This window comes from Phaenicophaeus curvirostris, chromosome 1, assembly GCF_032191515.1.
Source record: "Phaenicophaeus curvirostris isolate KB17595 chromosome 1, BPBGC_Pcur_1.0, whole genome shotgun sequence".
In the NCBI taxonomy this organism is placed as follows: Eukaryota; Metazoa; Chordata; class Aves; order Cuculiformes; family Cuculidae; genus Phaenicophaeus; species Phaenicophaeus curvirostris.
The window spans coordinates 13,624,953-13,639,036 of record NC_091392.1 but is presented as its reverse complement, the minus strand read 5'-3'; the positions used below and the strand labels follow the sequence as shown (position 1 = coordinate 13,639,036).

Sequence of the window (14,084 nt, the reverse complement as noted above, 5' to 3'; positions counted from 1 at the left end):
GACGAGACACTGGCTCCAAGTAGCGCTGCAGTTTCAATGCATCTATTTGCTGAATATGTTGCATTCCACATCACCAGAAGGCCAAACACTGTGCAGCAAAACTCATCTCATGTCTCAGGGCAACAAGAACGTGCCTGAATTATGGTGCCTGCTGGGCCCAGGGGTACCACCAATGCCAATAATGCTGCAATGCTTCTTCAAAGGTGAAGTGATCATGGGCAATTTGTCCCTTGTATCAGCTGCAAAGGTTGTTTTTTCTGCACATCTGTCCAATCATTCTCCTTTAGCCATCAGTACTTTTTTTCTTTAGTAAAACCTTCCAAGCAGCAAACCCAGCAGGTCTGCTTTCTGTGTCTGTCTGGTGGTCAAGATGAAACACACACAGTGAAAACACTGCATGCTTGCATGGATGAGTAGAAAACAAAAACACTTGGAAAGAAAGATCTCAATTTTGAAATTCCTCCTTTCATTCTAGTAACATAAGAAAATCAAAAGTGCATGAGGTAGCTGTCCTGTTTTGAGATGTTATGTGAGTTAACACAATGAATAACTTGGTGCTCCTTAGCTGTCTTATTTGCAGCTGATTATGTAGAAAGTCTAGGCAGTTTCCTTAATTTTTGTCGTAGAAAGTTGTTAAAAGCTGGGGACAAGATGTGCACCAGGACTCTCCACATGGCGACAGTGACAAGAGTGTTTTCCTACAGTCTTCCATGGAAGCCTTTACTCAGACCCAGGGAACTCAAACAATGCTCTTTATTGCTCGGTGTTACTTAGTAATTCCCCAGCCTACCCTGACCCTTGCAAAATGATCTGCCATGGTCACATTAATAAAGCAACTACTTGGTTGTTAATGTGCTTTTCAATTCTGCTTTTGGGGTCTGAACTCTCTGCCTGAATGAAGTGAGCAGCTCTGCTGCCTGAATAATCACTTCCATAAATTAATATGGACTGCAGCCACGTCCATCTGTGCTGTGATTTCCCCCCAGCGCCCACGCTTGGAAGGGGCCTGTGCCTCCTAAGTAATTATTTACATTCCACCTATTGCATTCTCCATTGCAGACAACAGTCTTTACTCATTTCTCATCTTGATTTACTCCCTGTTGTTTTCTGTGTAAAAAAAAGTACTACAAAAGGAGTGAAAGCCCATGGTAACCTCCCTCCAGCAGCATTAGGTGCTTTCTGCCTTTAACAGGGAGTAGTTGTAGCTTTCATGAAGAATCTTGGAAACTGAAAATTGAGATCGTTATGATTTCTAAAAGCTTTTATTTTGGTACAGGCAGGCAGGTCTTAGTCACTTTTCTTGAATAAACTGTTTTATTGTTGTTAAAAATAATATCTTAGCCTTGCTGTCAATGGAAAGAAGGATGAATGAGAAATTCTGGCCAAAGACATTGCATAAACCTGTCACCTTCAAAAACCAGGTGCCATATTTACCCAAAAGAGCAAGAGGATATGGAGCTAATGCAAACACCCACCTGGAGACTCATGCACGGCTCTGTGTGTGGCCAGTGGCCCCCTGCAAGCTGGCAGTGACAGTGCGGTGGGACTGGGGAAAGGCTCCTGCCTTGCCCAGCAGCACTGGAGTCTGCTGGGATGCAGACGCAGAGGATAAGCAGGTTGTGCTGGCATTCCTGGCCACAACAAAATCTTTCAGATCAGGTGAGGTTTGGGGTGAGTGATAGGTAAATCATGCTCATGTAAGTGAGATCATGCTGGAGCTGGGACCAGGAATGAATTTTCCTTTAGGCAAAGACTGGCAGGGTCTGGAAGCTTCTTTTTCTTTTTTTCTACAAGCCACAGCCTTGGCTCCCTGCAAGCACCCTCAGCAAATGTCTCTATGCTATTGTAGGGACATGCAAATTTGTGGGGTTTGTGGTATTCACAATATCCTGGGACCCCTTGTTTCGCTGATGGGCACCATTAGCGTTGCTCTTCTAAGCAAAAAGGACCCTGAGATGTGCAGGACAGATTTGGGAAGCACTTTTTGACCTAGATAGATAGGGGACAAGAGGGCAGATATCTTGTCTGGTATTGCTAGTAGATGCAGGAAACTGGGTTTGAGGTCCCAAATGGTGTCTTTGTGTCCCTGAATATCTACAGTCCAGGGTGTCTGGTGGATTCCCCATCAAAAAAGCCTGGATGAGACGGCCGGCTGTGACTGCAGGGCTTCCCATCTTGCCTTATGAAGAAGAGGTTAGAGGTCTTGTGAAAGAATGAAAAACAAAGGAGAAAGGAGAAAGAAAGGCATAAGAGAGAAATAAGATAAATAAATAGAGGAAGGAGATGACTAAGGAGAGGCACAATGTTTCCAAGCACAGATATTACCTTTTTTGCTTTCCTTTACTAAATGTCCCCTCATCGTAAGTGACACTCAGAGCTCATAGAGGAAAGCAGTGGGCTGGCTGCACTAACAGTCCTGGCTGCTCTGGATACTAAACAGCTGGAAACAAAGAAAATTGCCTGAAATTCACCAGCATGGGCCCTACCCAAATCCCAGTGATTTCAGAAGCACTGGCCTGAGCCCCAAAATCCACTGGCAGATTAGCTACCTTCATGCATCCAAGCTTATTTAGTGAATTATCTCTTGGAGGAAAAAAAAAAGAAATGGAAAGGCATTGCTGGCAAGTGGTACAACGGCACGCTGGCTGAGGCAGCCAGCATCCCCTCCTCCTGCAGCAGTGGGAGCTCCTCACCCCCTTTCCCTGCCACCTTCTTTTTTATAAAGAGAGCTGACTACACCTGGCAGTCCCTCCAAACTGACTGGCTGACTTTCCATGGATGAAAGGCAAAGGAGGCATGAGCTGAGGTGCATTTACTCAGCTGAAGCTCCTCTGGCATGGCCTGGCCTTGCTGGCGAGCTCTCAGTGGAGGGAAGCAGGAGCATACAAGGGAGAACACGTCCTGTTGGCAGTGGTTACACCAGCAAGCTTCAGCCTGCATGAGATTTTGGAACAAGGAAGTTATATTATTAGTCTGTCACTTTTATAAGCACTTAAATTGATGGAGGAGGCATTGATGTAAAAAAAAACAAAACAAAACCCCCCAAACCCCCCAAAAAACAACAGCCCCAAACAAACAAATATCCAAAACTGAAAAATAAATAACCCAGCTAAAAATGAAGCCTGGGAGCCAAACTGATTCGTTGGTGGCTGCTGTGGAGCTGAGTCACCTGCCAGCTGGAGCAGCAGTGGGAGCTGCCCCATCACCTATGCCACGCACCATCGGTCTCTTTTGTCTTTACATCAGGATCACGTCGCAGTGTATTTTTCTCCATCCAACCCTTGCTCTATCCCTAGTGAGGGGCAACCCAGTAATATGGGAAACTGCACCAAAGTTTTGCTGGTGGTGGGAAACTCTGTCTCTGTGCAGAGCCAGCAGAAAAGGCAGGTTGGGCAGATGGTGAGGATGTCCCCCAGGCCACCGCACGTGGGCTCCCCGTCAGCTGGGTGGGAGGTGGGCCAGCAAAGCAGCCTGCGCGGACATAGGGCAGCTGCGTGGTGCTGTCCATGTGGCTTGCGCCTCCATGGAGGGAACGTTTCCCTCTGGCACTGAAACCAATCCAGGAGGGAGCCCCTGGAGCATGCCAGTTTTGCACTTAAAAAATGCTGGCAGGTAGGATCTCCTTTCCGATTACATCATGTCACTACCGCTCACCCGGGCTGTTTGTGTACATTGGTTGGGATCCAGCAGCAGCATGGTGGATGCTTTAAACCTTGGTAGATTTCTCCCATCTCCTGATGCTGTGGTCTTTCTGCCAGCCCGGCTTTGTTAAAAATGTATGTTTTTATGAATTATTCTACTTGCCAGCGTTTCGTGTTCAGTTGCTCATTCCCCTTGTGTTCCCTGATGGTTGTGCTTCTCTTTCTGAGATGAGGGGCCTGGGCACATGCTCCTGGGGGGTGATGCTCCCTCCTAGGGACCTGTCCTCCCCGGGGACTCTCACCTCGGCCTCTCTGAGCCGCAGGGCCCACCTCCGTGTGTGCGCACGTGTGTAATATTTTGAAAATGGTAGTGGAGAAGGTTTAGAGTAAAAATCTCACTTTTTCTCCAGGAGTGGGTGCAGGTAGGAGCAGAAGCAGGGCTGTGGCTGGGCCAGGGGCAGGGGGGCAGGGGCTGGGACAGAGGGATGGAGGGAAATGACAGTGTCTGGGGCAGGTGCACAGGGGCTGGGACAGAGGGATGGGGGAAATGACAGTGTCTGGGGCAGGTGCACAGGGGCTGGGACAGAGGGATGGGAGGATATGACAGTGTCTGGGGCAGGTGCACAGGGGCTGGGACAGAGGGATGGAGGGAAATGACAGTGTCTGGGGCAGGTGCACAGGGGCTGGGACAGAGGGATGGGGGAAATGACAGTGTCTGGGGCAGGTGCACAGGGGCTGGGACAGAGGGATGGGGGAAATGACAGTGTCTGGGACAGGTGCACAGGGGCTGGGACAGAGGGACTAGGACAGGAGGACTGGGCAAAAGGACAGGGGCTGGAACAGAGGGACAGAGCGATGGGGCAAAAGAAGGGCTAGAAGGGCAGAGGAAGAGAGACAAGGGCTGAGGCCGGGGGACAGGGACACGGGAGCCAGGAGGGAGCGGGGACGGGGGCGCAGGGTGCGGGACCCGCCGGCAGACAAAGCCCCAGCCCGGTCCCCGCACGGAGCGCAGAGCGAGCGGCGGGAGGAGCGGGAGGCGGGGGCGGGGGAGGAGAGGAGGGGAGGGGAGGGACCTTCCCCTCCCTCCCACCCACCCCGACACCGGGGGAAATAAATTATTCCCAGCCCTCGCGGTCCCGGCTCCGCGCCCCGGCAGCCGCCTCCCCAGCCGCCCGCGGGGGGCAGCGCCCGCCCCGTCCCGCCCCGTCCCGGCGGCCCCGCCGTGCCCTGGATGCCCCAGCGGCGCCGGCGGCAGCAGCATGGAGCGGCGGGGCGTCCCCTGGGGCTGGCCCTGCCTGCTGGCCGCCCTGGGTGCCCTGCTGGCGGCGGGCCGGGCGGCCGCCCCCCGCGCCCGCTTCTCGCCCTTCTTCTTCCTCTGCACCCACCACGGCGAGCTGGAGGGCGACGGCGAGCAGGGCGAGGTGCTCATCGCCCTGCACATCGCGGGGAACCCCTCCGCCTACGTGCCCGGGCAGGAGTACCACGGTAGGTGCGGGGAACGGGGACCGGGGGGTTGCGCGTCCCGGGTCCCGGAGCGCCCCGGGCGCGGCTGCCGCGGAGAGGGGCTCCGCGGGGTCCCTCCCGCCCGCGCGGGGCCGGCGCCACCTGCCCCGGGGAGCGGCCGCCGCCCCCTCGCAGCGCCGCTTCGCGACTCGGGGAGATGCGCCTCGCTCTCCCGGAGCCACCCAGGGACAGAGCCAGAAGCTCCTAAGTTGCTGGAAGCCTGTCACTCTCGCACTTTACTGGCTTTCCGAGCTTCCACCGGGCGCATCTCCCTCTCTCTTCCACCCGGTGCATCTCCCTCTTTCTTACCCAGGGCGCATCTCCCTCTCCCTCTCTCTTTCCCTCTCCCTGTCTTCCCCTGGGGCGCATTTCCCTCTCCCTCTCTCTTCCTCCGGACTCGCATCCCTCTCCCTCTCTCTTCCCCCGGACTCGCATCCCTCTCCCTCTCTCTTCCCCCGGGCTCGCATCCCTCTCCCTCTCTCTTCCCCCGGGCTCGCATCCCTCTCCCTCCCTCTCCCCCTCTCCTCCCCCATCTCCCTCCCTCTCTTCCCCGGGCTCATCCCGGTGGCTGCGCGGCTGCCGCTCGCGGTCCCCATCGCGTCCCCGCGGGGCGCAGGGTCCCCTCCTGTTGCTCTTCGCCGCGGGGCTGCGGGACCCGCAGGTGGCTCCGGGGCTCCCGGGTGGCTTCGAAGATGCGAGGTCGTGCCCATAAATAACAAAGCGCTCGCTTTTCGTAAACGGCCCGAGTGGGGAGGATTAAGTAGAGGGGGCAAAGTTGTTCAGGCGAGGATTGTTTTTACTTTCGTGGGGTCCCTCTAAGCCCGCGGCTGGGGTGTCCCACAGCCTCGACTCCATCTCTCTGCACAGAAAACTTTCGCGTGTGAAACGTTTCTTAATTCTCAACCGTGGAAGAGCTCTTAAAGGTGTTACTAACCCTCCTCTCTTTGTGTCTGCTTGAGGCTTTGCGGTGCTACATGATAACGGCTAATTCCGCAGCAAGCCATAAAAAGTCAGAAAAAATAACATCAAATATTTATTTAGTGCACCTTTCTTAGAAACAGATACTGTGCAATGGTCCCTGGCTGAAGATGGAGTTAAACTTCTGACTTTGATACGTTCCAGCTCAGAATTTAACTTTTAGGTAAATCATTGAATTATGTTAAAATTCTCATTGATTTTCTTTTTTGCTGTAAAAGAAAAACCAAACACATCAAACAATAATTTTCGCAAGATCTAAGGGGCCTTGAAGTTTTGCCTTTGTATAACCCTCGACAATATAGTTTTACTAAATCCATGTGAAACTTTTGTTTTTCAAATTGTCCTTTTTAACAGACCATATATGTAAATTACATGACTTCGCCAGATTAATTTTTTCCTTAGATCCCTGCATCTTCCAGCCTGCAATACACACTCAAACCAGGAAAATTGCAGTCAACCTGCTGAAGCACAAACGTGCAGAGAGAGGGGAGAAAAAAAAAAAAAAGCTGGATTTCCGTCTCGCACAATTTTAAATGCTGGATTTTTAAAAACAGGGTTCAGACTCGTAAATAGCGGCTCGTTTCCTCGCTGTGGCCGTGTTTGCCAGCCCGCAGCGGGGTTTTAAGCCTCGTTTGGGGAGAGGGGTTTGCGGCGGGCAGGGCTGCGCTGTCCGCTTGTCCGGGATGCTCTTCTGCCTCTCACCCTCTAAAAATGGGGTGTTCTTTGTGGTTTTTTTTTGTTTTGGGTTTCTTTTTGTTTGTTTGTTCTGAGTTTTTTTGGTTTTGGTGTTTGGTTTTATTTTTGTGGCTTTTTTTCTTTTTATTTTTTTATTTTTAAATTTTTTAAAATACCGGCTTACAGCAAAACGCCCCAGCTTCCCCACAGACCTTGCAGGTAGCCAGGGGTTGGATTTTCCGTCGCCGTTTTGCACCTGGCAGAGCGAAACGCCGCAGCTCCGAGTCCCCCGCTGCGCGCCCCCGCGCTGCCCTGCGCGCCCCCGCGGAGCTGCCGCCCTCGCCTCCCTCAGCCCGGCCGGAGTTTGCTCCGGGCTTGCGTTTTTCCGTCTGAAAAAGCCTCTCGGCGTCCTGCCATCCAGAGGCCAACATCTGCCGCGGGGGCTGCAGCCAGAGCACCTCGGGGCATCTTTAGAAGCCACCGGGTTAAGGAAGAATAAACAAATTCCAAGGGTCAAGCTAATTCTTGCCTACACAGAAGAAGGTCCACAGACTGAACTTGAACATTTATTTGCATCTTATATGATGCAGGTAACCCCTGCTGCGAGCCAGCCTCCTCTCCTATTTCTAACTTGGAAAAGTAGCTTTTTTTAAAATTTTTTTTTTATTTTCCACTTTTGTGCATTGATTAAACCCTTACCTGTGCCAAAATAAGGCACGAAGCACCACCTGCTTGCTATGCGCAGTGCAGCAGCCGTATCCTTGAGCTAAGCACACGTATTCAGATAGATATTTTAAAATCTCATTTGAATGTTTTTAAATATAACAATTATCAGTGTTAAATATAGCACAAGAAAAAAGAATTGTACAATCCGAAGGAATAATTCGGAGCAATCTGCGCTTCTATATAGTGCAGTTTAATGTCACTGGAAAATGCCATTCAGCACTAGTTGAGCATGTATTATTTAAAAATCAAACTTTAAAGGTGATCTTCTGAGGACATGGGGGTGGAGCTTTGAGATACACTACGGAAGCACAAGGCAAAGGGAGATTTGCGTATGTACGATGCAAATTCACCTGCACAGCGTGTATATTAAAATACACGGCTCCAACTCTTCGCAAGTTCCAGTGAGGCCCTGCTTCACTCTTACTGCCGTTCATTCAATGAGGTCAGGTGACTGCAAAATCCAAGAGCATCAGGTTCAAAGAGGAGCGAATTGGATGAAGCTGTATGCCAAGGGCTGGATGAGAAAATATTCTGATTAAAAAAAAAATCAGTCAAAAACTTTCTGTGAATTTGTTTAGATACATTGCAGCCAGTACAGCTGTGACACTGGCTCTCATTCATTTGCCCAACTGTCCCTCACGCTGCCCCACACCCCAGGAGAGGAACAGTATCTGGTGCAAATGACGCTCGCCTGGGAACCAGGCAAGCACAGGAGCTTCTGCAAGTGGCTTCTCAGGCACACTGGATCTGGCACTTTCCCGGTGCCTCTAAATTTTGTAATTAAAAGGAAGGCAATAATATTCCCTACTTTGCATAGTTAAATTAGATACTTTGGGATTTAGCATTTCTTGCCTAACCCTTAAAAATACTCTGGATTTGGCCCTATTCCTGCAATCAGTAAATATTTTAAAATGTGTTCATTGATTAAATAGGACCAGACTTACACTGCATATAAATATGCTTTTTTATATACACGACTGACTTGATAAATTGGTAAACAATCTTATTACCTTTGGCAGACTTTTATTCCTTGAATTAGCTTATTTCAAATTTAATTAAGTCCTTGAGCTGGCAAAGCACTTAAGCGCTTGCTCAAATGCAAAGTGACAAAGTGTGCATTGGTTTAATGTAGGCACCTGCTCAGCTTCCTTCCAGCCAAGTGGTGGTCGTGTGTTTGGAGAGCTGCAGCAGAGCCCGCTCAGCTTGCTGGTAGCTTTGCTGTTACATAGCAGTGATCCTGTTTTGCTTTTCTTCTGGGCTTTCCAGTGTAGTTTGCAGAGCTGAGTATAATTTCTTCAAGAAAAAAACCCAAAACACCAGCAACAGTATATACTGAAATATTTATGCAAGTCCTTTTGCATTTGTTTCCAATCTGCAGTCAATCTTGATTATCCATGTCAACTCGCCTTCAGTGCTAAGAGCATGTACCATCATTTATGGGCAGATAAGTACATTAGAAATGCATAAAGAAAATACACGTCCAAAGGATAAACTTCACTGAGCATTGAGTCTTCTCTGCCCTTAACCACAACAAGCTAGAAATGGTCAGATTTTAAATATTTAAAAAAATACAAATAGGTTACCTATACACTCTGTTTTTATTTATCCCTCAAAACCATTTTTTGCTGTCACTGCAAACAGTGCCTTTTCCCAAGGTTTCAAATTTAGATCTTTTAGGAACAACTGTGAGCTGTTTTCCCATGACTGATGTTAAAACTCATAATTCTGCCCTTAAAATAGTTTTCTTTAATGAGACTTGTGTTTCTATTTCGCTCTCCATTGTTCCTTTGTTTTATATTTTTTTCCCAGAACAGATTAACCTTCAGTCCTCAAAAGTTATCAGTTTCCATCAATGACTGTTCCTATTTTTAGGTATACTGTATATTGTCTGGAACTATTGCTCTGATAGGTTGTAAAAAAAAGTTTTCACCTATATTAAATGGTGGTTACGCACTCTTTCGGCACTGATAAAATGCTGTTTGAAGTCTAGCTAATTACAGCTTTGTTATTAATCACTGTATTTAAGAAATACAGATCATGACTTAGTATCTGTTTTCATTAAGCTTACTTAAATTTCTGGTACCCGCTTAATCTGGGTATTTAATTGTGATTTCTTCTTATTAAGAATATTAAAAAATGAAAAGGTATTGGAGTTCAAAGTGAGGGAAGTGAAGAGAGAAAATAATTCAAGGGTAAAAGTAATGATGCTGCTTGAGGTACCAACAGAGTTATAATAGAGTTGCAGAAACTCAGTTTTGGGTACTTCCTCTACCAGTTATGGTGATGTGTAGAAAGCTTTTTGTGAGCCAGAAGAAGTAATGCAGGAGGTGTTGTTAACAATGGTGTGTTGGTAACAGAAGAGCAGATGTCAGTCCGTGTTTTCCAGCATCAGCCTGAGAAGCAAGTCAGCTTCTTGAGTCTTTTGCAGGGTGTTCCCTCAAAAATTTTCATCTCACTCATTTATACCCTCCTCTGATCTTTGGAAGAATGGAGACTTCCATCACTTTTTGTTTTAAATTAAAGGTGTGTGGAAATTTTTGCTTGTGGGAGTCCAGTTAGCTCCAGGGATTATTCTGTAACTCTTAAGGACGCAAATTTAAAATGTGAGGCTGGCAAAAGGTATCAATGGAGAGGGAGTTATTAAGAACAGGTCTTCAAGACTACTCTTTCCTCTGAGGTCCCTAGCAGTATCTTGTAGCTGCATAAGGGTCTCATAGCACATAAAAATTTCATGTAGGTTTATTTTTTTCTGAAAATGTCCTCATCCAAAGCCCCCAGAGTGCACTCTGACTGTACTCTGCTGTATTTAGGATTTTCTTGCATAAACTGAACTTTGCAAAAGCAAGGCCGATGGCTGAATACCGTGGCTTGTTCTTTAGACAGTCTGTTTGAATTTGTCAGATCTGAGCATTACGTAGTCTGATTTTGAGTGAATGTGAGTTTCTAAGTCTTGTTGGTCGCCAACGGATTATCTATATTTCTGAAACTCTTGTCTGGCCCCAGAATTAATGTAATGTGTCCTTGCAGATTTTAAAAAAGTTATGCTTTTAACATCTCTTGACCAGAACCTGATGACAGACTCCAACCGTAAAACAAAAAAGTGGTCAAAGTCACAGCTGACAACATCTTACAAACTGTATTTTGCTAGGGAAGATAATCAATTTCAATGGGTTCAGCTGTCATCACTCTAATTCATGGGCCAAATGAGCAGTCAGCAGATGGCTTAGCCAAAGATGTGGTCAGCCATGGGATTGATGAAAGGATGTAGAAGGTCCACAAAGACCTAAATGAGCCTTTCTTGCAAATTTGCAGAAGAGATGTAATCTCCGGGTAAATCCTTTCTCTGCCCCCATCAGGGGGGCTGCTCCCCCCCGCGAAGGAGACTTGATTGCCCCAAATAACAGAAATCAAAGTCAGCACAGCATGCCAGTATGACCCATATTTGTCAGGTGACATCTGACTGTAGGACAGAAACGGTATTGTTGGTATTATGGGTCTGCATTGGGCAGACTACGCTGGGCTTGTCTGTATACATTAAAAAAATGAACTCTGCCTCAGTGAACTCACCGTCCAAGGCTGGAGCTTGGGGTGGGGGTGGTGTGCGTGCATGGACCTTTCTCATAGCACATCACCCAGCGTTGAAGTCAAGGAAGAAGCTTATAAATGGTGAAAGTGTGCAAAATGCTGTTTCAGTGGGGACGTTGCACATTATTTTCTACTCTCCGAGTTTAAAAGAGATATTTTTTAATACGTATAATTTGTCTGTGAAATTCATTGCTAGAATCTGCCCATGCTAATAGCTTTTAAGTAGAAATTGAAAAAAAATAATTTTCTTATAAATAATTAAGGCCTGTAGTTAGATATAAATGTATACATGAAACAAGATATAAACTTTGTACTTCAAGACCTGAAGTGACAAGTAAGTGATTTATAAGTAGGTTACTGTGCCGTGGTGGTAAGTAATATGTTTCTCCGATGTTTTCCACATTGATTATGCTACCAAAGCTGTGTTGGTTCATTATGTAGAACAGGGTGAGACTGTCAGACCCGTGACATTTATCATTTTCCTTACTGTTCCCTTGATCTGGAGTTTTGGAGGCCACTGCTTTTGAACTTCCGTAGCACTTTATTATAGTACAATACTACAGTATTTGCATATTGACTGGCTGAAGGATGATTTTCAATCTGATAATAGCTGTGATGATACAACTGAGATGAATTCAGATACAATCTTTATTTGCTTTGTGTGGTTCTTGCCCGACAGCTGAGGTTTAGGTTTGTCATGAGTGTTTGCTGCATGCAGAGGGAAGGAAATGGCACTGTCTTACCTCTGAGAATAAGCAACCTTTCATACTGCTCCTTGTTATGAGAATTTCAATAGTTTCTGATGAAAGGTTCAGTCTTCTTAACATACTTCCTTTCTTTGTGTTAGCGCTTCCTGCCTTTTCATCATTCATGAAAGGTGCACAAATGTGTCTGAAATATTTGTGTAATTCCCACTTTTCACCCCCCTCCCCCAGCTGTGACCAGCCTCTGGGATAAATGTAGGACAAACTCTGACAGTGCAATTTTTAACATTTGTCAAAGCTCAAGAAGGGTTAGCTTGTAGAAAAGACATTACCAGTTTGTCAGATGATGCCTTCTTGTTATACAGGTGGTCTTCCCCTGCTCTCTCTCCCCTTGGGTCCGTCCTGGAAAATGAAAGTCATGAAAGTTGTACTGCAGGCTGGGCTGTGCCAATGGATGGTGGTGTCATGAAGGCAGAGATCCTCCTGGTCTATGCCCATGAGACCTTCTCCCAGATCCCCCTGAGTGCTCAGATACCTCCCATGGGCGACACGTTTTACTCTTCCTAAAGGGGTGAACAGAGTCATGGAGGTTTTTTTCTTAAGGTTTTTTTTTGTTTGTGTTAACATAGCTCTCACTAAGCATTTGCCTTAACTAAGGTAATGTCAGAGAAGTGCATATCCTGCTTGGAGAAGGAGAACTATGGCTTGCAAGGGCCATTAGAGGACTAGTCTGTCTTTCTGCAGCTGGAGAGGTCTTGGCAGGGGCTGGAGATGGCACCCAATGGCTGGGCACAGGGCCATGGTCTCCCTGCCTGCCAGTGGCTCCTAAAACTGTCTGGAGCAGCTGATGCCTCCCAGGCACCACAGTGTTTCCTGGACAGCTGAGTTCAGCTTAGCTTCAGGCAGAGGCACTTGTGGGCTCTTTCTTCATCTCACTGGCCACGGCATCACCTGTGTCACTGCAGGCTCCTTTCAGTGCAGTTTGTGGTCATTCACTCTCGGCGCACTGCTGCCAGCGTGGCTTTACGTTTGGGAAGACTTGTTGGTGTATGTTTTTTGCTTGCTGGTAGTGGGCTCCTGGTATCCTCAGCTTCTCACCTTTTACCCTGGTGGGATCCTTGGTCTTCCTGGGAAAACAGGATTCCCTGAGTGCTACCCTGCAGCGTTTCCTTGCCAGCTGTTGCAGGCAATGCCCATTCTGTGAACATCTCAGTCTAGAAATTAGGAGGTGCCTGGGAGTACTAGGTATGAGTGGGGGGACTGGACACAAGTGGTCTGTGAAAGTTATAGGGGAGCAGGTGAGGACTTCAGACACCTTCCCAACAGCTTTTTTTGCAAAGTGGAGACTGTTTTTCACAGCCATTGTAAGGTCCTTCTTGCCATATTTCTTCATCCTGGGAACAAACCAGAGAAGGCTGTTTCCCGCTCCTCTCTAGGCACTTTGATATAAATATTGGTTGTAAGAGTTTCACAAGCATCTCCTTGGGGAGTGAAATCAATAGCGCTTTTCCAGCCTGTGTCTCTTGAAGTTCAACCTGCAGGAGCCCTGAGTGACAGCAGGTGACAAATTCATCTTCCTTCAGGTGCAAGATTTACCGTACCTTATCCTAAGGTTTTTTTTTTTTTAAAACCCTCTTCTTTCAGACCTATACACTGACTTTCATCATAAAATTGTGTGTGCTGCAGGTTTCTTTCAGAACTACGCTTCAGTGCTGTGTCCAAGTGCTACCATGTCCTGGGGTGACAAACACCACAGGGTATATCCAGCCTTTCAGCGAGACCGGTGCTCCCCACAGACCCTCACTGGGGGATGCCTTGCTCTGCTCCCTGAGATGGTTTGCCTGCCTGGGAAACAGCCTGTCCCCACCTCCATGCTGAAGGGCAGGTGTCAGGAGGGGAGGATGGTGGCCCCAAGTGCTGCCAGCCCCATCCCTCCTCCTCCATACATACGCAGAGAGGGAGTAGCTCCAGAGGGCTGTTCAGAGTATTTGATTGAGATGCCCAGAGTAAAATTTCATTTAGGTTTGGTGGATGAGAAGTCTTACTAATAATCGCATCCTTTTGGTTGTAGGGGATCATTAGGGGTTGGAAATATTTGTGAAGCCATGTGTAAACCTGTTGCAGTGCCTCCTCCTGAGGCAGAAGCCTTGGGACATTAAAGGTGCATGCTGGTCACTGGTTTCTCTTTGGTTTTGCAAGATACAGCATGGCAGGGAACTGGCAGTGTCTTTGCTCTTCTTCAATGAGGGGAGCAGATTAATTATCAGAGATG

The 14,084-nt window shown here is 47.7% G+C and overlaps 1 protein-coding gene across 2 annotated transcripts in view; it reads left to right on the top strand.

Moving 5' to 3' along the window:
* The first annotated feature begins 4,854 nt into the window (after positions 1-4,854).
* Positions 4,855-14,084, top strand: part of RELN (reelin) — a 296,961-nt gene continuing 287,731 nt past the window's right edge. The window contains exon 1 of one of the 2 annotated variants that reach the window (XM_069881518.1): positions 4,855-5,126. In XM_069881518.1, coding sequence (XP_069737619.1) covers positions 4,901-5,126 — 226 coding nt within the window. In that variant the 5' untranslated portion in view covers positions 4,855-4,900. The remainder of the gene's footprint in view (positions 5,127-14,084) is intronic. The other variant, XM_069881596.1, reaches the window with a different exon arrangement.